Raw genomic sequence first — 25,321 nt, 5'->3', positions numbered from 1 at the left:
TTCCCCTTGGGTGCCTGCCACCACTGCCCCCTGGTGGTCAGCACACGTCTAACTCTTGGTTGGTCAAACTTCCGCCCGTGGGGACAATTTGCATATTAGCCTTTCATTATATAGGATATGTGCTTGAAAGTGAATGTATTCTACAGTTATTAGGTTCAGTGTTGTATATAATGCCATTAGATTAAGTTTATTAATTATATTCAAATCTTTATCCTTAGTGATTGTTTTTTTGGCTTATTCTATTACTATAGAGAGAACTGTGTTAAAATATTTAACTATAACTATGAATTTGTCTATTTCACCTTTTATTCTTTGCTTTATATCTTTGGCCCTATTATCAAGTGCATACTCTTTTAAAGTTGTTATACTTTCCTGGTGAATTTTTTTTGCCTTAAACTCTATTTTATCTGATATAACTATCCCATCTTTCTGTTGTTGTTAATCTATGCACGTTTTATCTTTTTCCACCTTTTTAGTTTCATCCTTTCTGTGTCTACGTTTCAGACATGTCTTTTATAAACAGCATATAATTTGATTTTTGTTTTTTATAGCCTGTCGTTGTCTCTTAATTGGACCATTTAGTCCCTGTTTAGTTATATAACCCCTGATGTATTTAGGTTTAAATGCCTTCATATTTTATGCTTTCAATGTGTTGATCCTGCCAGTTCTTCATTTCATTTTAGCTTTCTTTCCCCTTTTTTTGGGGGGGGGGGGAGGCGGTTAATCATTCAGGTGTTTTCCTTTTTACTAGTTTGGGTGTTATGCACTATCTCTTAATGGTTGTCTCTGAAATTTTATTTTAACCAAAGTTGATAAAAGTGATAAATAGCCCCACTCTTCTTTTGACTGTACAGGGACCTTAGACCACTTGAATCCCATTTGTCCGCTTCCCACTTAGTGGTAGACTGGTTGTAATGCCCTGCGTCAGCTTTGATTACAGTCATTTAAGGAGCAACAGATGGAACAGATGTGATGAGGGAGGAAAAAGTCAGAGAGCAAAGAATTTACTTGAGAAAACTATGTACATTTGTCAGGACTCTTGGTTGCAGGTAATGAGCTCGGACTCTGAACTTTAAAAAGAAAGTCTGTTGGCTTATTGAACTGCAGAGCTAAATCCAGGGGCTCAAAAAATATTTTTAGGGCTCTGTGTGTGTGCGTCTCCATCTCTCCCAGTTGCCCAACCTTGCTTGTCTTAACTTGGCTTCATTCCTCAAATGAACTCTTCTGAGTTGCTCCCATCCTGGCAAAGAGAATGGGATGTTCTGATTGTCTACTTTGGGTCAAGTATCCATCCTGTGTGCTAGAGGCCTGAGGCCCTATGAATGACAGTCCCGTCAGGACTAAATGGAATGGGGGCGGAGGTCCTCTAAGGAACCAGAGAGGGAAGTGGTGCTGGGCAGACAAAAGTTAAAGCTCCCACAGTCCACTGCAGTAATGATTGGAAGAGTGAGGCAAAGGAAGAAGAGGGCTGGAGAGGTTGTCACTGGAATGAACTTAGTTAATCAGGTACAAGAGAAACAGAGGAGGACATCACATGTTCATGAGCCCACCGAAAGGGAAGGAAGGGTCTGTTTGAACAGTTCCTTCGCCCATCAGCCACTGGGCACATGGGGGTGGTTCACAGCAGCAGAGGTGAGGGAGCGATGGAGGGGCTCTCTAGCATGTGGAGGTTTACTCAGCCTAACAGCCATGGTGCTTGCTAGTCCCATAGTCCTTTTTAAGAGAAACTTCTACATCCACAACTCCTGTTCATGCTGGGGAAAGCCCCAGACGGTCATGTTTTCTACATGAAATCTTGCTCTATCCCTACCGGCTAGTAGTCAGAACTTACTGGACCAGAGATGGACATCAGACCCAACAACAGGCAATTCCTAGGCTCTCCAGGGACCTGTGCAGGGGCTGTGGGCTCACTCTGGGTTAGGAACCTCCGCTGTGCTGCTAACAAAAAATGGGAGGAACTGTTTACTCCTGGAATTGGGGATAAGACCACAACCACTGGGGTTGTCGTTTGTGTGCTCACTGAGATGACATGAAAAGTACCTGGTACTTACTGAGTCCACATCACACAGTCACTGCCCCTCGAGGGGCAGCGTTAAGTCAGGACGAAATCCCAGGTCTTGGGATTCCCAACCCAGTGTGCTCTCCTAGGTGAACCCCAGGGAACAAGCAGTGCATTGAAGGAGGGGGAGAGAGAGGGCCCTTGTGGCTCCAGCCACACTCGGAAAGCCCATATGTGCAACCGTGTTCTGGTCTATGTCTTCAGGTCTCAAAGCTGAAAATAAGAAACAGCTGAAGGGAGCTAAGGCTTGAAGAAATGATGAAAAGCCCAGCTGAGATTTTTGTCATCTTCAGAGTTTTAAGTTGTCTCGTTTCCAATAGTGTGTGTATGTGTGTAGGTTTGTATGTATACAGGGCTCTTTCGTGGCTCACAGTCTTGTACTCTGTGTATTTTCAAGCGAAGATGCACAAAACTTTAGGGAGATTTATTTTGATTTGAAGAAAGATCTAAAATCATTACCATTACAGTTGCTTAGTTAATACAGCTTGTAGTTATTTGCCCTGGAGCTTTGTATGCCCGGTAATGTGGGGAGAAAATATCTTTTTATCCCTTTGTCGGGACTAAGTAGAGTTCTGAGCTGCCCTGGATACTTTTTATGTCTTGCTTACTTTTTTATTAAAAGCAAAATTCCCGCCCTAACCGGTTTTACTCAGTGGCTAGAGCGTCGGCCTGCAGATTGAAGGATCCTAGGTTCGATTCCAGTCAAGGGCATGTACCTTGGTTGCAGGCACTTCCCCAGTTGGGGGTGTGCAGGAGGCAGCTGATGGATGTTTCTCTCTCATCAATATTTCTCACTCTCTATTCCGCTCTCTTCCTCCCTGTAAAAAATCAATAAAGGGAAAAAAAAAAAAAAAAGCAAAATTTCCGCCAATTTGACACTGACATGGCCTCCCTAGGTAGGAAGTAAGTGCATTTCCATCATTACACAAACATGGGATATGAGAACAGAATTAAGGCTCCTGCCCTCAAGATTGCCCCTGAGGGAGAGGCAGAGCCCAGACTAGAAGCCTGTTGGGTCCCTTTGTCTGAGTCATTTCAGCATGGGGTAGGGCCTTGGTGCAGCTCCCCACTGCCCCCCAAATTAATGAAGCTCTGTGAACTGATCCAGCTGGCCTTTCTCCCTGACCCCGTCAGACGCTGGGAGCTGCAGCCAGACGGAGTCTCTTACCCTGTCCTAAGCCCCGGCTGGATGTTTCCTACCTCGGGGCTTTTGCTGGCACTCATTCCTCCGTCTGCCTTCCCCTGTCCTCCCGTCTCTGGCCCCATTCTCAGCCATCCCTCAGAGTCTAACTCAGGTGCCAGCTCTTCGAGAAGCTTGGCTAAACTCCCAGTGGTTAAAAACCAGTCTTTAGGGTCAGGCCTGACTTCAAGAGGGGGCTCTGCTGCTCTCTAGCGGAGTGGTTTGGGGTAAGTTCCCTCAGGCTTAGTTTCTTCATCTGTAACATGAAGACAGTACTATTTCGAATCAGTGCTTCTCTAACGTACAGCACATGAGTTCCCGGTCATCTTGCAGAAATGCCAGTGCTGATCCAGCGGGTGCCCAAGAGTCGGCATTTCTAACCAACTCCTAGGTCCTGGGAACAGCATTCGGAGTGCAAGGCTTGGGAGAGATGTTGGGAGGATGAAGTGAAATGAGGCAGGAAAGTGCTTACTATCTGTGCCCTTCAAATAGTCTTGCCTAGCGAATGACAGCTGCGGATGTTTTTGTTGCCTTTTATTATTATTTAATGGCTCATTTCTCCAGCTGGAGGGCACATCTTTAGTCTTTAAACAAGGGCTTTCCCTCTTTTATAGCACTAAGACTTTTTCCCTTATACTATGGGTGGGGATTTTTTTGTTTGTTTGTTTTTTATTTATTTATTTTTATTTAGGGGAGCTTTTTTTTGATAAAGATATCTTTGTCTCCTACCAGACTTAAGGGTGGAGTCTTTATCTGTTTCCTGACTCCCTAACAGTGCTTACATGGCCTTGTACATAGCAAGTGTTGACTACATGGTTTTCTTTTCTTTTCTTTTTTTTTTATTCCATGGAGATCTGTGTAACAGTAGGGATTCTATAGCTAATGGTTTGAATAGTCTCAGCTCTACTAATGCCCAACATAACGATGATGGGGATTATTTATTCATTCAGTAAATGTTTATCGAGCACCTGCTACGGGCCAGGCATAGTTCTTGACATAATACAAAGCATGATACAGAGTTTCTGCCATTAGGAGCTTACATCATACTTAGGGGAGACAGATAATAAAGAAAGTGAATCTATATATATAAAAGGTTAAGTGACCGACTGTACGTCTGTCCGACCGTCTGACCAACCAACCGGCCAGTTTATATGACACGCACTGGCAATTTAAAAATAAACGCTGACTCACACATGTGCGATACATGTAAAGCTCTCGCTGGCACCAATCGCATGCGTGTGTTTCAATCTGTCATTGTCAAACATGGTTGTTCTGATTCCAAGAATTGATCTGTCCCATCTGACACTGGCCTCCCATTTAAATTAATTTGAAGACAGTTTCCCGTGATGCCAGCATTTGCGATGATTATTAATAAATCACAAGGACAAACTCTAGACAGAGTAGGAATATTCCTATCTGAACCCATTTTTGGACATGGTCAGTTATATGTTGCTTTCTCTCGAGTTCGAAGAACAAGTGATGTTCAAGTTTAAGTTGTAAATACTTCATCACAAGGGAAATTAGTCAAGTACTCTGAAAGTGTTTTTACTCTTAATGTGGTATACAGGAAGATATTAGAATAAGTTTAATCAATTTATCAGTCATTGTATCAATGTTGTTTTTATATCATGTTTTTATGTCATGTCTTTGTTGTTATATTATGTTGTTATTGTTTATTAATCAATTTATATATTATTTTCATACACATTTTACTAATTTTCTTTCATCCCTGACATTTCTATTATAGAGAAAGGGTGAATAGCGATATTAAAATATTTCTTCTAATTAATTTTCCTTTCAATGTGCATGAATCCGTGCACCGGGCCGCTAGTTACATATAAAATGATAAGCTCCTTGAGGGCAGAGGATGTGTCTGACTCATCGTAGTGTTTCCTCATGTTAGGTGTCCAGGCCACTCTGCAGCTGTGTATGCTCTCACTTTTCACATGGACAGTCCCGATGGTGTGACATGGTACTTCCTCGTGTCCCCTTCACTAACCCACAAATCCACTCAAATGAAAGCATTGGTGAGCTAGATAGATGTCACTAGAGATTTTATTCCTGACCTGCCTACCCATCGTGATGCTCAGCAAACTAAATGGCCCACAGAACCCACCTTCTCGGAAGCAGTGGGAGCCTGGAGACAAAACAGAGCCCGGCTTCACTTCCGAAGCCCTTGTTTACGTTGACGAGACCTCTGCACTGAGCGTAGTCACTCCCAGGTTCTTCTTAGCAAGCCCTTTTCAGTTCACGCCTTTTACATGGCAGGCTGGCGAGGACTGGGCCAGCGGGCCCCTCTCTCTCCACTCTCTCTAGTGATCTCAGCCCACCCCCAGGCTTTACGTGTCATTCAGGTCTCTGTTTAAACGTCACTTCCTTAGAGACGTTCCTTAACGGCCCTCTCTAAAATAGCACACGGGTGCATGCACACCGACGCACACTCAGCCTGCTTTATTTCTCTTTATAGCTATGTTATTTTTAAAAGTTATTGTCTGTCTCTGAAGGTAGGGACTTTGTCCTGTTCACTGCTTGTCAGTACTTGGAACAGTGGTAACAGTTGACAGTCAACAAATATTCGTTGAATAAATGATATTTTTTTTTCCTTTGGAAATTCTCAAAATCCTCATGAGGTGTAGCAGGACAGCCGCCATTAGCCTGTTTACAGATGAGGAACTTGGCTCAGAGGGGTTAAAGGCTTTGCCCGAAGTCGCGGGGCTGGGACGCAGTAGAGCCGCTTGTTGAGAGCCAAGTCTTGTGGGACTCACCTCCCCGGAGGGTAGCCTCTGCCTCGCCTCCTGAGGCTGGGGACGCTAGGACCTGGAAGCACGTGGCTACCTCCACGGGGCTGTTAGGAGGTGCCACACGGCAACCCCGAGTTCTCACACTCCCGGGACCCTGCGCACAAAGGAGCGGCGCCAGGCCTAGCTCCGGACCTGCCTTCTCCCGTCTCACACGAGGCACTGTTGTTTCTCCAGCCCTTCGCTGGGCTCACACGCCAGGTGCACAGGCCCTGGGGGACATTCGTTACTGTTAATTCCATAGCTCCGAGGCCCCGATGGCAAAAAGGAAGGACAAAGCTTGAACACACTTTTTAAAAAGTGTTACTTGGTTATAGAAGTCCCTGTAGCCGCCTGGATCCCCGTGGATTAGTGTAAAGCTGTAGTAAATAAAGCCAGATGGAACAAGCGGGGAAATGGCGTTTGAATAAAAGGAAACCCTCCTCAGCTCAGAGGGGGTCCGAACTCTATTTTTCTTATGCCAACACCACACTGTCTTGTGGCTGACTTGTTGAGGGAGTCTAGAATATGCTGTCTTTTTTTTTTTTTTTACGAGTATTAAGTTTTATTCTAGCAGGCAGTTAAGATACTGGTGGGTCCCATCAGACTTGCTTTTATTCTTCCAATTTGAATTTATTCTTCATGGCATATCCTCTGAGTCTCATCATGAGCGGTCATATTCTGGGCTGGAATGCCATTGCCTCCCAGTTCTGTGTGATCTCTGGTATCACTGTTTACCCCGTAGCAGGCAATCCCTACAAGGCCCGATGAAGTCTTGCCCTGTGCAAGTGCAGTCCAGCTTTCAGCCAGGAAACTGCCCACCACTCTATGCTGCTCGCTCCATCCTGGCACCCTGCCTCAGCGATTCCAGCCACCTCGGCAGCGCAGAACTCAGATCTGCTGCTCACTCTCCTCTGAGACGACCACGCTGCCTGGGCTCCATCGCCCTCCCCCCAGTAAGCAGGTGCCTCAGGACTCCAGGTGGGGCGGTCATGCGCTCACCCCCCATGTTTCCCTTTTCTCTGAGATCACAGTCCTGTGCAGCTGGCTGTTCAAAGCCTGAAAGCATATTTTGTTCAGCTTTATGCTTGTTTATGGCAGAAGAGTGAATCCAGCTCCAGTTTTTCTGTCAAGGCCTGACGTGGAAGTGGAAGTGGAGGTTCAGTTTGGGATACGCTGCTGAGGTGTTAGTATCTGTGGGACATCCGAGTAGAATTGCCCAACAGGCAGGCCATGGGGTGTTCACGTACGGAGACAGTCGGGACTGGAGATTTCAGATTCTGTAGTCACAAATTCGGTGACTACAGAAAAGCCAAGAGAATGAATGTGCTCACTTCGCTACAGAACGGTTAGAGAAGGAGTAGAAGAACATTTTTCTTTTTAAAAAACCTGAGCAGACATAGCTAGAGAAGTAGGTGAGGAACAGGAGCCGTCACTGTCACAGAAACCACCTTGAATAAATGGCTCACCTGGGGGAGAGACAGCTGCCAGGAGCCTATTTTCTCCGTATCTGTAATGCTTACCAGCCCAGAGACCGGCTTCCTCCAGTGCCCCTGAGGCTTTGTAAAGTTTCACCGGGTGATCATTAAAGAGAAACCCACATACGTAGGCTCCAATTCCAGTCTTTAGCATTAAAGCCACATCTGTCCTGAGGAAGCTCAGAATTCCTTCCAGACATAATCATACATTTGTGCTTCTAGCCTTCCTGGGGCTTAAATAGCTGGCAAGTATGATCATCATTTTCATAAAGCTGAGAGGAGGCCCTGGAGGTTAATAAAGACCTTAAAGTCGGTTGTGGAGTCTGCCCTGTTTCTAAGTTTCAGTTCCTAGTTGTCTAGAGACTTTATAGGGTTTCAAACTTGAAAGTTGCACTAACACAATCCCTTGTTTTCAGGTGGAGAAACTGACACTCGTCAATGAGAGGGCTTTAAGTAGAGATAAACAACAAAAATTCAATGAAGCCAGCTTAAGCAAAAAGGAACATTTATTATAAGAGTACTAAGATAGCTGATGGAATTCAAAAGGCAAGGATAAAGCTGAGCTTTGAGAATAGCCTGGAGCCATGACTGGAATGCCCTTTGTTTCCACCCTCTCTGCTTTTTTCTGTCTCTGATTCGTTCTTCTCTCATTTTAGACCAGCTTCTTGTGCACCATTCCCCCCGCCTCCCCCCCCCCCCCCATCAAGAAAATGTTCACCATTCCTGAGTTTATAGCTTAGGAAAGAAGTGATCCATTCCCCTCCACTCAGGAAGTCAACCTGGTTCTAGAATCACAACTCAAGTTCCTTTGGAGAAGGTCTCGGTGCACAAATTGGAGCCATCCAGGGTCCAGTCCGTTGCAGCCAAGGGACTGGGGCAGCATAGTTGTACACACACAGCTGTGGGAGCCCTACCTCTGTATCCATGGGTATAAATTGCTGGAGGAAGGAAGAATATTTTCCAGGAAAGAGTAAGGGGGCAGATGGCTGTGCAGCCAGCCCAGTAGATGTTAAGGACGCGAGGGTTCTATCAACATATTACCAGTGGCAGAGCCAGGTCCGAGACCCACAGCCTCTGCTCCGGCCGCAGCCTTTCCTGAGGCTGCCTCACCTGGGGAGCAGTGGTAATTATTGGATCAGAGAGACAGTCACGTGGACGCTCACTGCCTCAGTTCTCCTCCCTATCGGTGTGAAGAAATAGAGGCCCTGCCTGGGAGTGCAGGGATCCTGAGCTCGAGCCGGCACAGCCGAAGGCAGGTTCCTCTGTATTAGTCCAAACTCTTAGTCACCCGTCTCAGAAACCCAGCTCAAACCAGCCCGAGCACAGAGCGCATTGGAAGGCCACTGAGGTCCTCACAGGACTGACAGGAGAACCGAAGATCCCAGGGCACCTGCAGGAGTCTGGAATCCGTGCCTCCAGGACACGCACACGTGTGCTCACTGCTTTTCTTTCCCTTTTTCAATTTGTATCTTTCATCTCTTATTTCTGTTTGGCTCTGGGACCACAAGGTGTCCTCTGTACTCTGGGGCGTGTGGCTGCCAGCAGTCCCGGGATCATACCCAGACCCCTGTCTGACCAAAGAGAAGAGTCTTCAGGTAGAAAAATCCCAGAGAAGTATTGAGGGGATGGAGTCCTATGATTGGCTGGGCCTTGTTCCCTTGCTCACCCCTTGGATCTGGAGAAGGCAGGGGGTATTTTAAGAAGGGAGACCTTCCCCCTCCCACTCTCTCTGAGGAATCAATGGAAAAATATCATCACTCCTCAGGTGAGGATTATTAAAAAAAAAAAAAAAGGAGCCCTAACCAGTTTGGCTCAGTGGATAGAGCATCGGCTTGAGGACTGAAGGGTCCCAGGTTTGATTCCGGTCAAGGGCATGTACCTTGGTTGCGGGCACATCCCCAGTGGTGGGTGTGCAGGAGGCAACTGATCAATGTTCTCTCATTGATGTTTCTCTCTATCCCTCTCCCTTCCTCTCTGTAAAAAAAATCAATAAAATGCATTAAAAAAAAAAAAGGAAGGGAACTTCAAGCAGGGTCAGCAAAAGCCTCTTTTGTTTTGTGTTTGTCTCCCCAGGTGACCATGGAGACTGGCGGGCTCCCCCTGGAGCTGTGGCGCATGATCTTAGCCTACCTGCACCTCCCCGACCTGGGCCGCTGCAGCCTGGTGTGCAGGGCCTGGTACGAACTGGTCCTCAGCCTCGACAGCACCCGCTGGCGGCAGCTGTGTCTGGGCTGCACTGAGTGCCGCCACCCCAACTGGCCCAACCAGCCTGACGTGGAGCCCGAGTCCTGGAGGGAGGCCTTCAAGCAGCATTACCTTGCCTCCAAGACGTGGACCAAGAATGCCCTGGACTTGGAGTCCTCCGTCTGCTTTTCTCTCTTTCGCCGGAGGCGGGAGCGCCGTACCCTGAGCGTCGGGCCAGGCCGTGAGTTCGACAGCCTGGGCAGTGCCTTGGCCGTGGCCAGCCTGTATGACCGCATTGTGCTGTTCCCCGGAGTGTACGAAGAGCAGGGCGAAGTCATCCTGAAGGTGCCCGTGGAGATTGTCGGCCACGGGAAGCTGGGGGAGGTGGCCCTGCTCGCCAGCATCGATCAGCACTGCTCGACCACACGCCTGTGCAACCTCGTCTTCATGCCAGCCTGGTTCTCGCCCTTCATGTTCAAGGTGGGTACCCCTATCAGAGGATGGCCTCTGCCACCCTTACCCTGAGTTTGGCCTCTTCTCAGTGGGCTTGTAACCCCTCTTTTGTTGGAATTGAGAGTTTATTTGTTACTGCTCTAACACACTCCTCTGAGTTCTGCCCCAGTTGAGAAGTAGACACAGGACCAATAGAGATTAACATTCTGCTTTGTTCCTGGCAAAGCTGTATTAAAAGTGAGCCTTGGACTTGAGTCTGAAGAGGCTGTGTGTTTCTTCCCTTCCAAACTGGGTCAGCTGAAGCCAAGCTGCAGCAAGTAGGTAGGAAATCCAGGTTCTGGAGCGAGCCACATGGTGACGGAAAGCGGAGAACACTTTGTGGCAGCATGCCCAGAGGGAGCCAGAGAGGGGAGGCCAGCGACCCCCAGTGCGTCAGCCCCACCCTGTGGAGGGTCAAGGAAGACCAGGGTTTTACCAAGGGCGACTGGAGAGAGGGTCAGGAAATACCAGTCCCAAAGCATTCCTCCCAGGAACACTGAGCAGAAGTTGTGTTCATAGCAAAGCATGTACCGAGGTGGCTCCTGGCAGAGAGTCTGCAGTTTTCCATTGCCTAGGAACTAATTGCAATCCCTGGATTATGTACTTAATCGATAAAAAGTATATTGCCACTTTACCACCAATGTCCGCTAAATTGTCTCTCAGATTTGTAATGATCATCATACCAACAATCATTTGTGATGCACTCACTGTGTGCTGGGCATGTTTTTTAGCCATTTTTAAGATGGGTTGTATTATCTGGTTTATAGACGAGCAAACAGAGGCTCAACAAGATTAAGTGACATACCCAGATCTCAGATTTATTAAGGGACAGAGATAGAATCCAGAGTCTATGTTCATAATCTAGGTGAGCTTTTCTGCTATTATCCGTTTCCATTCTGTTCCCTGACCTTTTGGGATTGGATGGAGGGAAGGGCAGGCAACTCCAAATGATCTGTCTTCCTGCTGATGCAGAGCAGCTCCCAGGTCCCTCTTGGCATCAGCTGGCCCATGCCCTCGTGGGGAAGGGGGCGTGATTAGCAGGGCAAATGGCTCTCCATGCTCCACCCTCCTTAACGAGCAGCTAGAGTACTGACCAGCTACACAGATCTTATCCCTGTCGTCTTCACTTTCTCTTTTTCATTCCCCAGACAACATCAGGTCATGTCCAGTTTGACAACTGCAACTTTGAAAATGGGCACATCCAGGTCCATGGCCCAGGCACCTGCCAAGTGAAGTTTTGCACCTTCAAAAACACCCATGTCTTCCTGCACAATGTGCCCCTGTGTGTCCTGGAAAACTGTGAGTTTGTGGGCAGCGAAAACAACTCGGTGACAGTTGAGGGCCACCCGTCTGCAGACAAGAACTGGGCCTACAAGTATCTACTGGGGCTCATTAAGTCCTCTCCCAGTGTGCTCCCCACAGAGGACTCTGACTTTTTAATGTCCCTGGACCTGGAGAGCAGGGACCAGGCCTGGAGCCCAAGGATCTGTGACATTGTCATTGAGGGTAGCCAGAGCCCTACCAGCCCAGTCTCTAGCTCCCCAAAGCCAGGCTCCAAGGCTAGCTCACAGGAGGCAGAGGTGGGCAGTGATGGGGAAAGGCTGGCCCAGACCCCAGACAGCAGCGACGGAGGTCTGAGTCCCAGCGGTGAGGATGAGGATGAGGAGCAGCTCACGTACAGACTATCCTACCAGGTGCAGGGCCCACGCCCTGTCCTGGGGGGCTCCTTCCTGGGCCCACCTCTGCCAGGAGCTTCCATTCAGCTGCCCAGCTGCCTCGTGCTGAACTCACTGCAGCAGGAGCTGCAGAAGGACAAGGAGGCCATGGCCTTGGCCAGCTCCGTGCAGGGCTGCCTTATCCGCAAGTGCCTCTTCCGGGACGGCAAGGGAGGCGTCTTCGTTTGCTCCTATGGCCGAGCCAAGATGGAAGGAAACATCTTCCGGAACCTGACTTACGCAGTGCGGTGTATACACAATAGCAAGGTGCTGTCATAGGGCCACAATGCCATGCGGCCTCGCGAGTCACCAGGACATGATTGATTGATGAGAAATCTCTTGTGGCTATATGCAGAGGAAGGCTTTGATGGGGCTATTTTGCATATATATTTTTAATCATCTTTTTCTTAAACTGATAACACACTTGCCTTATCTCCATCATCTGATTTGGGGAAGGCAGTAACTATTTTTATCATTTTATATCATTATAGAGCCTTAGTTGTAGCCCTGTTGAACTGTGGCCTCAGGACTTTTTGCAGGAATTGTGCTGCCATTGAATCAATTATGCAGCTAGTGAGTCTCTGGACAGGAACCTGAAAAATGGATAGTCAGAGTTTTTGACTAAATATATATATCCATGGTGTATCCTGAGCATAATTATATGCTAAGTGGCATTAATTCAAGCAGGGGGCTGTGGGCAGGCATGCAGGGCTTACTGAGCTGGTCCCTGTGCCCAGGAGCAAGGCCTGATCCAGAAAAGAACCTACTCTCAGCTTTCTCAGGCAGGGGGCTGTTTGCGAAGGCCGGTAGGAAGTGGTAGATCTGGAACTTGATTCCATTCGTAGCTGTGCCCTTGGACCTCCGGGGGAATCTTTGTGTGACCCCAATGCATGTTGAGTGTGAGGACCACTGAATCCCATCTTCTCTAAGGGTCTTTGTCATCCCATCACCCAGTTACTCTGCTCAAAAGGTGTGACTGTGGAGCCCAGGGCCAAGCTCCGATCAGGTTTCATTAAAGAACCCGTGTGAGGTTGGCGCAGGGGCAGCCAGGAAGGGCACGGGGATGGCTCTGCCCTGGGCACACACAGTGGGAGAGCGGCCGGCCGTGTGACCTCGAGGCGCTCCTCTCGCCTGCAGGCGCACAGCACAGACCAGACTCTAAGGAAGAGACTCGGTGTCCCTGAGTGATTTTTTTTTTTAATCCTTGGTGACAGGAAAACAAATGGCTTTCTCTTCCCTGCTTAGATCGTCATGCTCAGGAACGACATTCACCGCTGCAAAGCCTCAGGCATCTTTCTTCGCTTGGAGGGTGGAGGCCTGATCGCCGGCAACAACATTTACCACAACGCGGAGGCCGGCGTGGACATCCGGAAGAAGTCCAACCCGCTCGTTCTGGTACTCCTCCCTGTCTTCACGCCTTCTCAGGGTGGCTCTCGCTTCTCGGAAACCACTTCTGGGGATATTTACATCAGTGTTGCCATCTTAAAAATAGTGCTTTCTGTGTACAAGGGTTCCCTGTCCTTTTCCCTGCAGCCTCCCCGTCAGTAAGGAGAGGTCCAGTCACAGGGAACACTCACAGGGCCCTGATAGGCTCTCGTTGGTTTGTGACTTTGGTGAGAATTAAAGATGACGATGTCTGCCCTAAAAATCACGTGGATCAGAAATAAAACACCAAGTTAGTCCATTCTTTGCTATAAAAAGGATATTTAGTTCTGAAGGTTATCTGCTTCCTGGATATGGTGAGTGTGGTTTTGCACCAGTGTGAAAGCCACTTAAAATCCTAGCCCATGAGACCAGCGACTTGAGAGACAGGCTTCTGAGAAACTGGGAATAGGATGGACTTTTTACGGACCTGGAAAAATAATACCCACCCTTCTGTGAGTGCTCATTATCTGCCAGGTCATTCTAAGAACGTTGTATATATATGTACTTAATTATGGTTTCATCCTTACACAACCCTGTGGGGTAGAATTATTATCCCCATTTTATAGATGAGACATTGCGACACAAAGAGGCTGAGGATCTTTCCCCAAACCACACAGCCAGTGTCGGAGCTGGGGTTTGTGAACCCAGGCAGTGCGATTCAGGGTCGATGTTCTCAACCCATTATATCTAAGTTGCCCTTGAAATGCAGAGAAAGGAAAATCCTAACTGTGTTTAAAGAGACATGCCTAGCGTGTCTTCTTTCAAACTCTTCCTCTCACTGTTTTTGCCATGCAGCTGGTGTTTGACGCATGACCATGGCTTAGAAAGTATTTCCGGGGACAGAGGGGGCGGGCCAGTTATCAGGTGGAAGTGGGAAGGGGGTGTTGCATGTCAGTCCTGGCTTTGTGAAAGGATGTGGATGGAAATGTCATCGCATACACCCCTCTCACAGAGCTTTCAACCCTGGGGGACTTTTGTTAGGCCGTGGTTGCCCTGGTGAGTTGGCCCAACCCGTCAGGAGAAAGTCTGAAAAGTAAGAATAGGAGAGTTTGCAACATGGGACACGTTAGGCAAACTGGAACCTTCTGTGAAAGAGAAATAGTTAACTTCCTGGTGTAAGTATGGGATTGTATTTGGGGCTGTAAATTAACAATTAGAGTGAAAAAATGTTATTGTAATTTATTATAATCTAAAAATTTTGTCACTGGGCAAAAGCAACTAACTGACTGGGAAACAGAAAAAACTAGACTTCAAATCAGGCTCTGCCACAAACATATGACCTTGGGCCTGTTGCCCTTTTGTACGAGGAATTAGAATGATGTCACCAAGGTTCCTTGTAGCTCACACACCTATGACCTCATGCCCCATGGGATAGCTAAGCTCCCCAGAGCCGTACCTTGCTCCAGCGTTCCCCTGAACAAGAACTGTGGACTAGAAGCCACATGGCTCTCACCCTTCCCCGGATGTGGCCCCGTTGGGTTAGCCAACATTCTCGTGTACTGGGGTGCTGCCTGTTCCTGAAGGTAGGTTCCCCTCCCTGACCCTGAGAAGTGTGGCATGGCCAGATGATTGCGTGTGGGAGCTCAGAAAGTTCCAGTAGCCTGCCTGCCGGTGACAAGCAAGAGCCCCCAGCGGTAGGGCCAGCACCACGGCGTCTCAAAGGCGAGGCCGTGAAGGCTCCTGTCTTCAGGGTCTCCCTGATTGGTTCCGTGTGTGTACCTGTGCAGGGCAGCGGGGCGTGTGCACTTGGTCGTGTGCTAGGGCTCTTCCAGGGACAGTGCTTTCTCCACTGTATTCGTCCCGGCCTGCTGTGGGTCATCGTGAGCACTCTGCTTCTGGCTGGCCTATCTGATCTGTCCTTTGTGGCATCTCATGTCACTTGCAGTGTAACCAGATCCACCACGGCCTTCGCTCAGGCATCGTCGTCCTTGGCAATGGGAAAGGCATCATCCGGAACAATCAAATCTTTTCCAATAAGGAGGCTGGCATTTATATCCTGTACCACGGAAACCCAGTGGTGAGGTATGCACTGCTGTCCCCAGACCGTCCTGCTCACCATGGTTCTCATCTGTTTCCCTACTCCCAGCTTCCCCCCATTTGAAAATATTTTTGTTTGCTAAAGCAACTGTGCAGACCAAACACAGAAGAGACTGCACCCACAATCCCACAATAGCACAACCACTTTTGTGTTTCTGTGTTCCCTTCCAGTTAACCATGTGGCCATTCTATTCAGCAAGTATTACTGAGCACTCCTAACAATGATAACAGAGGTAGCAAGGGCCAGACCCGGAGCTTACTCTCGTCTGGGGGACATATGTGCCCAGAAGAGATTTTAACTCCGGTCGGTTGATAGTGGCCACAGGGATGCTGTGCTAAGATTTGGAGGCTGCATCTGACCTCAGCATGAAAGCACGTCGAGATCAGTCAGGGTGTGAGCTGAAGGTGGAAGGGGCGGTGGCACTACTGAGACCATGGATCTGCCCTCCTAGCTATCGTACGGGACAGACTGGGATAAATCTATCAAAGTATCAGGAGAGGGCGTGAGCCATTCTGCTATTTGTGCCATAGCAACAAGTAAATGAATGCACAGCTCCCAGAGAGGGGATGTGTGGGAAGGCCTTATTAAAAAGGTGGCATTGGACCCCGGCCGCTGTTGCTCAGTGGTTGACCGTTGGCCCATGAACCAGGAGGTCACGGTTCGATTCCCAGGCAGAGCACATGTCCGGGTTGTGGGCTCATTTCCCAACAGGAGGCGTGCATGAGGCAGCCAGTCAATGATTCTCTCTCATCATTGATGTTTATATTTCTCTCTCCCTTTCCCTTCCTTTCTGAAATCAATAAAAATATATTTTAATAAATAAATAAATAAAATGTTGTTTGTATGTGGATGCCAGTCAAGAGAGGCCACGGAGCCTTGTGCTTCTATGGCATAGCTATAGGCTTAGTTTTTGGTCGGAAAGATAACGGAAGATTGCTAAATGCTGGCTTCTAGGACTTCAGGAAGCGCTGTATGCTGCTGTGGACTTGAGCCATCTGGGGAAGCCCACAAAAGAAGGCAGTCACCTTGAGTCAGCATTGTCTTCGACGCATGACATTGGTCTGGTCTCACCTGTCTTATTCTCCTTACATTTTAGTGGGAACCACATTTTCAAGGGCCGTGCAGCCGGCATAGCTGTGAATGAGAATGGCAAAGGCCTCATCACAGGTAGGTGGGGATGCTGGAGCCTGGCCAGTCAGGTAGTGGGCTCTGCCTCACCCGCACCCACCCCCCGCATCCCGCCCCCAGTCCTTCACCTGGACAGACTGGCCTCCTGCTAGTAGTGGCTAACTCGGCGATGCTGGCCCAGTGCTCACAGGATCTCACTGGGTGGCTGGCATCATGCTGTCAGGAACATTGATGCCACACAGAATGTCTGAACTCCTCCTCTTGGCTTTTGTTTGTTTGTTTTTTTATTGCTTAAAGTATTACAAAGGGTATTACATATGTATCCATTTTATCCCCCCGCCCTAGACAGTCCCCTAGCCTCCCCTATCACCCAGTGTCTTATGTCCATTGGTTATGCTTATATGCATGCATACAAGTCCTTTAGTTGATCTCTTACCCCCCTACCTCCTGCCCCCCAACCCTCCCCGGCCTTCCCGCTGCAGCTCGACAATCCGTTTGAGGCAGCTCTGCCTCTGTATCTATTATTGTTCAAAAGTTTATAATGGTCTCTATTGTCCACGAATGAGTGAGATCATGTGGTATTTTTCCTTTATTGACTGGCTTATTTCACTTAGCATAATGCTCTCCAGTTCCATCCATGACGTTGCAAATGGTAAGAGTTCCTTCCTTTTTACAGCAGCATAGTATTCCATCGTGTAGATGTACCACAGTTTTCTAATCCATTCATCTACTGATGGGCACTTAGGCTGTTTCCAGATCTTAGCTATGGTGAATTGTGCTGCTATGAACATAGGGGTGCATATATCCTTTCTGATTGGTGTTTCTGGTTTCCTGGGATATATTCCTAGAAGTGGGATCACAGGGTCAAATGGGAGTTCCATTTTCAGTTTTTTAAGGAAACTCCATACTGTCTTCCATAGTGGCTGGACCAGTCTGCATTCCCACCAGCAGTGCACAAGTGTTCCTTTTTCTCCACATCCTCTCCAGCACTTATCGTTTGTTGATTTGTTGATGATAGCCAGTCTGACAGGTGTGAGATGGTACCTCATTGCTGTTTTGATTTGCATCTCTCGGATGATTAGTGACTTTGAGCATGTTTTCATATGTCTCTTGGCTTTCTGAATGTCCTCTTTTGAAAGGTGTCTATTTAGGTCCTTTGCCCATTTTTTGATTGGATTGTTTATCTTTCTTTTGTTAAGTTGTATGAGTTCCCTATAAATTTTGGAGATTAGGCCCTTATCAGATATGTCATTGGCAAATATGTTTTCCCACACAGTGGGTTTTCTCGTTGTTTTGTTGATGGTTTCTTTTGCTGTGCAGAAGCTTTTTATTTTGATGTAGTCCCATTTGTTCATTTTTTCTTTAGTTTCAAGTGCCCTAGGAGCTGTATCAGTGAAGAAATTGCTTCGGCATATGTCTGAGATTTTGTTGCCTTTGGATTCTTCTAGAATTTTTATGGTTTCCCGTCGTACATTTAAGTCCTTTATCCATTTTGAGTTTATTTTTGTGTATGGTGTAAGTTGGTGGTCTAGTTTCATTTTCTTGCATATATCTGTCCAATTTTCCCAACACCATTTATTGAAGAGACTATCTTGGCTCCATTGTATGTTCTTGCCTCCTTTGTCAAATATTAATTGAGCATATTGGTTCGGGCCGATTTCTGGGCTCTCTATTCTATTCCATTGATCTATATGCCTATTCTTGTGCCAGTACCAGGCAGTTTTGAGAACAGTGGCTTTGTAATACAACTTGATATCTGGTATTGAGATCCCACCTACTTTGTTCTTTTTCAGGATTGCTGCAGCTATTCGGGGTCTTTTTTTATTCCAGATGAATTTTTGGATAGTTCGTTCTAGATCTCTGAAGTATGCTGTTGGTACTTTAATGGGAAGTGCGTTGAATTTATAGATTGTTTTGGGTAGTATGGACATTTTGATGATGTTGATTCTACCAATCCATGAACACGGTATGTTCTTCCATTTGTTTATGTCTTCCTCTATGTCTTTTTTCAACGTCCTGTAGTTTTCTGAGTAGAGGTCTTTTACCTCTTTAGTTAAGTTTATTCCTAGGTAGCTTAGTTTTTTCGGTGCAATGGTAAACGGGATCGTTTTTATAATCTCTCTTTCTGAAAGTTCACTATTGGTGTATAGAAATGCCTCAGATTTCTTGGGGTTAATTTTGTATCCTGCTACATTGCCAAATTCATGTATTAAGTCTAGTAGCTTTTTGATGGAATCTCTAGGGTTTTGTATGTATAATATCATGTCGTCTGCAAATAAGGACAGTTTTACTTCCTCTTTTCCAATTTGGATGCCTTTTATTTCTTCTTCTTGCCGAATTGCAATGGCTAACACTTCCAGTACTATGTTGAACAGGAGTGGTGAGAGGGGGCATCCCTGTCTTGTTCCTGTTCTTAGGGGAAATGGTGTTAGTTTTTGTCCGTTGAGTATGATGTTGGCTGTGGGCCTGTCATATATGGCTTTTATTATGTTGAGGTATGATCCTTCTACTCCCACCTTGCTGAGAGTTTTTATCAAAAATGGGTGTTGAATTTTGTCAAATGCTTTTTCTGCATCAATTGATATGACCATGTGGTTTTTTTCTTTCAATTTGTTTATGTGATGTATCACGTTTATTGATTTGCGGATATTGTACCATCCTTGCATCCCTGGGATAAATCCTACTTGGTCATGGTGTATGATCTTTCTGATGTACTGCTGGATCCGATTTGCTAAGATTTTGTTGAGGATTTTGGCATCTATGTTCATGAGGGATATTGGCCTGTAATTCTCTTTCATTGTGTTGTCTTTACCTGGTTTTGGTATTAGGGTGATGCTGGCTTCATAGAATGAGCTTGGAAGTGTTCCTTCCTCTTGAATTTTTTGTAGTAGTCTGAGGAGGATAGGTTTTAGTTCTTCCTTGAATGTTTGGTAAAACTCCCCTGTGAAGCCGTCTGGTCCTGGGCTTTTGTTTGATGGAAGCTTTTTGATGACTGCTTCAATTTCTTCCATAGTTATTGGCCTGTTGAGATTTTTAGATTCTTCCTGATTGAGTTTTGGAATGCTGTATTTTTCTAGGAATTTGTCCATTTCCTCCAGGTTGTCTAGTTTGTTGGAGTAAAGCTGTCCATAGTATTTTTTAACAATCATTTGTATTTCTGTGGGGTCTGTTGTTATTTCGCCTCTATCGTTTCTGATTTTATTTATTTGGGTCCTCTCTCTCTGCTTCTTGGTGAGTCTGGCTAGAGGTTTATCAATCTTGTTTATCCTTTCAAAGAACCAGCTCTTGGTTTCATTGATTTTCTGTATTGTTTTTTTGGTCTCTATGTCATTTATTTCTGCTCTAATCTTTATTATCTCCTTCCTTCTGCTCACTCTGGGGTTTTCTTGTTGCTCTCTTTCTAATTCTTTGAGTTGTAGAGTTAGATGATTTACTACCATTTTTTCTTGTTTTTTGAGATAGGCCTGTAGAGCTATAAACTTCCCTCTCAGGACTGCTTTCAATGTGTCCCATAGGTTTTGGATTGTTGTGTTTTCATTGTCATTAGTTTCCAGGATGTTTTTAATTTCTTCTTTGATCTCATTGGTAACCCAATCAATATTTAATAGCATGCTATTCAGCTTCCAGGTGTTTGAGTATTTTGGGTTGTTTTTATTGTAGTTTATTTCTAATATTATGCCATCGTGGTCTGCGAAGACGCTTTTTATGATTTCAATCTTCTTGAATTTGGGGATACTTTGCTTGTGACCCAATATGTGGTCTATTTTTGAATATGTCCCATGAGCACCTGAGAAGAACGTATATTCTCTGGCTTTGGGGTGAAGTGTTCTGAAGATGTCTATTAAGTCCATCTGATCTAGTGAGTCATTTAGGATTGCTGTATCTTTGCTGATTGTTTGTCTATAGGACTTATCCAGTGCTGTCAATGGTGTATTAAAGTCCCCTACTATGATTGTATTGTTGTCGATCTCTCCTTTGATATTTTCCAGGAGTTTTTTTATGAATTTGGGTGCTCCTACATTGGGTGCATATATGTTTACCAGGGTTATATCTTCTTGTTGTATTGATCCCTTTAGTATTATGAAGTGGCCTTCCTTATCTCTTGTTAAGGCCTTCACTTTGAGGTCTATTTTGTCCGATATAAGTATTGCTACCCCAGCTTTCTTTTCCTTTCCATTTGCCTGAAAGATATTTTTCCATCCTTTCACTTTCAGTCTGTGTGAGTCCCTTCTAATGAGGTGGGTTTCTTGTAGACAGCAGATGTATGGGTCATGTTTTTTTATCCATTCAGCCACTCTATGTCTTTTGGTTGGAGCATTTAGTCCATTTACGTTTAAAGTTATTATTGAAAGGTACTTGTTTGTAGCCATTTCTTTTTGTGTGTGTGTGTGGCTGTTTTCTTTCTGAGCTTTTTATTTCTTCTTTTTATACCAGTCCCTTTAGCATTCCTTGCATTGCTGGCTTGGTGGTGACAAACTCCCTTAGTCTTTTTTTGTCTGTGAAGCTTCTTATTTCCCCTTCAAGTTTGAATGATAGCCTTGCTGGATAGAGTATTCTTGGATTCAGTCCTTTGCTTTGCATCACTTTGTAAATTTCAGTCCATTCTTTTCTGGCCTGATGTGTTTCTGTTGAGAAGTCATTTGACAATCTAATGGGAGATCCCTTGTATGTAACTTTCCGTCTCTCTCTTGCAGCCTGTAAGATTCTCTCTTTGTCCTGAACATTTGCCATGGTGATTATGATGTGTCTTGGTGTGGGTCTTTTCGGGTTCACCTTGTTTGGGACTCTCTGGGCTTGTGTGACTTTTTTCTTCCCCACCTCAGGAAAGTTTTCTGATATTATTTCTTCGAGTAGGTTTTCTAATCCTTGTTCATCTTTCTGTTGTTCTGGTACTCCTATTATTCGTATGTTGTTTCGTTTCATGTTGTCCCAAAGCTCCCTTAGGCTCTCTTCCTGTCTTTTAATTTTTTTCTCCAATTGCAGTACATTTTGGGTGTGTTTTGCTTCCTTGTCTTCTAATTCACTTATTCGGTCCTCCGCTTCTCCTAGTCTACTGTTGATACTTTCAATGGAGTTTTTCATTGCAGCTATATCACTCTTCATTTCTTCTTGGGTCTTACTTAGGTTGTTGATTTTTTCATCTGTTTCTTCTAGCTTCTTCCATATGTTATCGATTTTTTCATCTGTTTCTTCTAGCTTCTTCCATATGTTATCGATTTTTTCATCTGTTTCTTCTTGCTTCTTGAAGAGGTTGTCGATTTTTTCCTCCATCCGGTTTATGCACTCTAGGATCCTTATTCTGAATTCTTTATCTGTCATGTTGCATGCCTCTGTATTACTTAGCTGCTTTTCTGGAGAGTCCTCCTTCTCTTTCCTTTGGGGGTTTCTTTGTCTACCCATGTTTGATCTCACTGACATATCTAGATGTTGAGTTGTTCAGTGGTTGCTTCCTTGGTGGCAGTGACTCCTTGGTCTGTGGTTGCTCTTCGGGCGGTTGTGGTAGCAGCTGCTCTTCAGTTGGCAGCAGCTCCTCTGGTGGGTGCTGTTCACAGCTGTGGTGGCTCTTCCGGCTGGTGGGGCGAGGTTTCACGTACAGCTGCTGTTCCTCAGCAGAGGATGAGGTGCTCAGATGGTTGCTGTTGCTTGGATCTGCTGCGTTGATTTAAAGGCACAAAATACAACACAACAAGGCACCACGTACCAGGCACTATACACAAATATATTCACGATATTAATAACCCCAATTAAAGGTGACCACCTGAATTAAGAGAATTAGGGGATAAGGAAGAAGGAAGAGAAAAAGATAAAAGAGAAAAAGGAAAAGAAAAGTAGGGACCAAAAAAAGGGAGTGCAAAAATGAAATTGGGAAAAAGGAAGGGGGAAAATAAAAGCGAGAAAAGAAAAGAAAAAAAAAAAGAGCGAAAAGAGAGAATGAAGTGGAAGAGGGAAGAGACTTTTTATATGAGGAGAATACTCCTATAGAACAGCCATTAATCCCAACAAATTCCAGCAACAGCTCCCTGGATATGAATGCAAACTAGAAACAACCAATAATATAACGATGAAAATAGAATGGTGAACACTAATCCCAAAATAAAATAAAGAAAAAATAAAATGGCACTTTAAAAAATGGTAAAATGGTAGCAGTAATAATACTGGTTAAAAATAAGAAGGTAGTAATTAAAAGGGTAAAATCAGGTGATGGAAAAGAAGAAAAGAAAGAAAAAAAAAAAGAACAGAAAAAAAAAGAATGAAAAAAAAAATTGGTTTCTTAGTTAAAAAGTGAAAAAAGAAAAAAAATTGCAGTAGTGAAGGTCCTTCGTTTCTTCTATTCTTCAGTGTGGCTCGCCTTAGACCTTCCAGGTATTCAGGAGAGTGTTGAGTTTCCCTGCGATATACTGTTCCTCTGTGTTGTAAACCACAGTCCTTATTTTAAAGCATGCCGCATTTATTTCCCAGACTGCCTTATTTTGTGTTTAGCAAAGAGTCAGTTTGTGGGTCAGCCTCTGGGTGGCAGTGTTCTGGGGTTGGCCTCTGAGGCTATAGGGCCTCTCTGTCCAGTGGAAGTTCACTGCCCAGAGCTAACTGCGTAATAGTTAGTTACTGGCGCTATGTTGTTGCTGGGATTGAAAATCCCCCTATAGGCCAGACCCTGTTAACTCCCTCCTCTTGGCTTTTGTACGGGCTCCTGCCTGCTCTGGAAACCCACCCCATTTCCCTTCCCCTCTGCCTGGCCAACTCCTGCTCACCCTGCAGGTCTCAGCCTGGGTGTCGCTTCCTCGGGGAAGCCTGCCCAGACCTCCCCTTATACACATACTAGTATCCACTCACTGTACCCAGGAGCCCTGCTCTCTGGGACCAGGAGTCGGGGACACAGCAGTGAACGACACAGACACCATCCCTGTTCCAGGAACTGACATTTTAGGAGGAGGAAGCAAGTAAATAAATAAAAGCACACATATGCAAGCAGGCGAAGGCCTATTGGAGGGTGATTTGTGCTCTACAGATAGTTAGAATAAGGAGCTAGAGGGACTTTGGCATTTAGATTGTGTGGTCAGGCAGCCCTTTCTGAGAAGGTGGCTTGTAAGTCAGAACCTGGATGATGAGAAGGACCCTGGGAAAACGACTGGGTTCCATGCAGGGCCACTGTGGGAACAGACCTGGCATGCCCGAGGCGCCGGGCGGTCACGTGTGTGACTGGAGTGTGGTGGACGAGGTGTGAGGGTTTGAGATGGGGTCACAGAGGCAGGACAGGGCCAGTCACACAGGGTCTCATGAGCCATTGCCCTCTAGTCCCAGCAGGCTGAGCGTCTGCCCTGCCTCAGTGCTGGCGCAGATGGTCCAGGACCACCCTCTGGCTGGGACTCTCCAGCCCACTCCTGGGCTGGCGAAGGGGCAGGAGAGGTCAGCCAGAGCTGAGGCTGAGGACAAGCTAGTGCCTCCACAGGCTGGTGGGGGAATGGCTGGGTTCTGCCTCAGCCCTTCTGGAAACAGCCCCCACGCCCCCTCCCCCCCCACGCCCGCCCAGGGCAGACATCCCCTGCGTGGCCCTGGCTCAGGGACTCCAATGCCCATTGTTCTTAGTCATCAGTTCCCAAGGCCACTGGGTACAGTGGGAACTGGGAATGTAGGCGAGCACAGACAGACCCAGAGTTTGCCTTGGGGAAAGCAGATAGCAAACAAGTCCCTGAAATGCCAAAGAAGGTTCGGGGTGCTGACTGGGTAAGCCCCGAGCTTCCTGGTCCAGATCGTCCTTCCTCTCAGCTGCCCAAGTCGTCGCTGCTAGCGTTGCAGGTGGCCTTGGTCTTGACCCTCTTACTTGCTTCTCCCTAGAAAACGTCATCCGTGAGAATCAGTGGGGAGGTGTGGACATCCGCCGCGGAGGGGTCCCCGTCCTCAGGAGCAACCTCATCTGCTTTGGCTATTCGGACGGCGTGGTCGTGGGAGATGAAGGCAAAGGGCTGATAGAAGGAAACACCATCTACGGTGAGGAGCACCTTCTGGAGGAGGGGTCCGGGGTCCAGTCCTGCCTGGGAGGCAGGAAGCCCAGGACCCTCCTTTGTGGGTCTGAGAAAGTTGTAGCCTTTCCCTGGGCTTCCGAGACCTCATCTGAATGATAGCACTGATCTCGGGCCACAGTTACACAGCCCCTCTCAGCATTCAGGAGCCTCCGGCAAATCGCCATGTAATCAGAGCGATCCCGTGGGGTCAGCAAAGCAGAGAGCTTTGTCTCCATTTAAAACAGCAGAAGGCGGGAGTCGAGTGTTGTGTAAGGACAGGGCCACTTAAGCTTGGATACATGAGCATCATTTCTTGTGACCCAGAGAACTGAAAATAATAGGGGAGAAACAGGATAATCATAGAAAGCAAGCTGTTCTCACTTACTCTGACTTTGGGTTAAAGCCTTCGTCTTTCTGAACTGTGTATTTGAGGATGGTGAGCATGATAGCAGCTAACTTGTTCCGACCCAATGCTGCACGGCCCTTTCTATGCATTATTGCATTTAATCCTCATGTCTGCCTTCTGAGATAGATGGTTAACCCCATTTTAAAGGCGAGGAAACTGAGGCATGGAGAGGTTCCATTAACGACTCAAAGTCATATAACTCGGAAGTGGTGGGGCTGAGGTTCAAACTGAAGCCGCCTCTGTCTCTTCAGGGAGGGGTGGGGCTAGATGAACTCCGTGACCCCTTTGGTCCTGTCACTATGGGCTCCTGTGCTTCTGATCTGGAGTGTGGCCTTGACGTTTCTCAGAACACTTTTACACCGACAGAATGATCCTAGTTGAAAGATGATCCTGACTGTTACTTGCCCTCTCGTATGAAGGAGCCTGCAGCCAGAGCCAT

General features: G+C 46.5%; 1 protein-coding gene across 2 annotated transcripts in view; it reads left to right on the top strand.

Annotated features, from left to right (window-relative positions):
* FBXO10 (F-box protein 10) overlaps window positions 1-25,321 on the top strand; it is a 36,879-nt gene that overhangs the window by 4,790 nt on the left and 6,768 nt on the right. For both annotated transcript variants that reach the window (XM_059657366.1, XM_059657365.1), the window contains 6 exons: window positions 9,568-10,158; window positions 11,319-12,152; window positions 13,131-13,280; window positions 15,196-15,332; window positions 16,445-16,515; window positions 24,310-24,462. In XM_059657366.1, coding sequence (XP_059513349.1) covers window positions 9,574-10,158; window positions 11,319-12,152; window positions 13,131-13,280; window positions 15,196-15,332; window positions 16,445-16,515; window positions 24,310-24,462 — 1,930 coding nt within the window. In that variant the 5' untranslated portion in view covers window positions 9,568-9,573. The remainder of the gene's footprint in view (window positions 1-9,567; window positions 10,159-11,318; window positions 12,153-13,130; window positions 13,281-15,195; window positions 15,333-16,444; window positions 16,516-24,309; window positions 24,463-25,321) is intronic.

Source organism: Myotis daubentonii, chromosome 11 (genome assembly GCF_963259705.1).
Source record: "Myotis daubentonii chromosome 11, mMyoDau2.1, whole genome shotgun sequence".
NCBI classification, from domain to species: domain Eukaryota; kingdom Metazoa; phylum Chordata; class Mammalia; order Chiroptera; family Vespertilionidae; genus Myotis; species Myotis daubentonii.
Note: the sequence above shows the minus strand (reverse complement) of the source record. Positions and strands in the feature narration are given on the sequence as shown.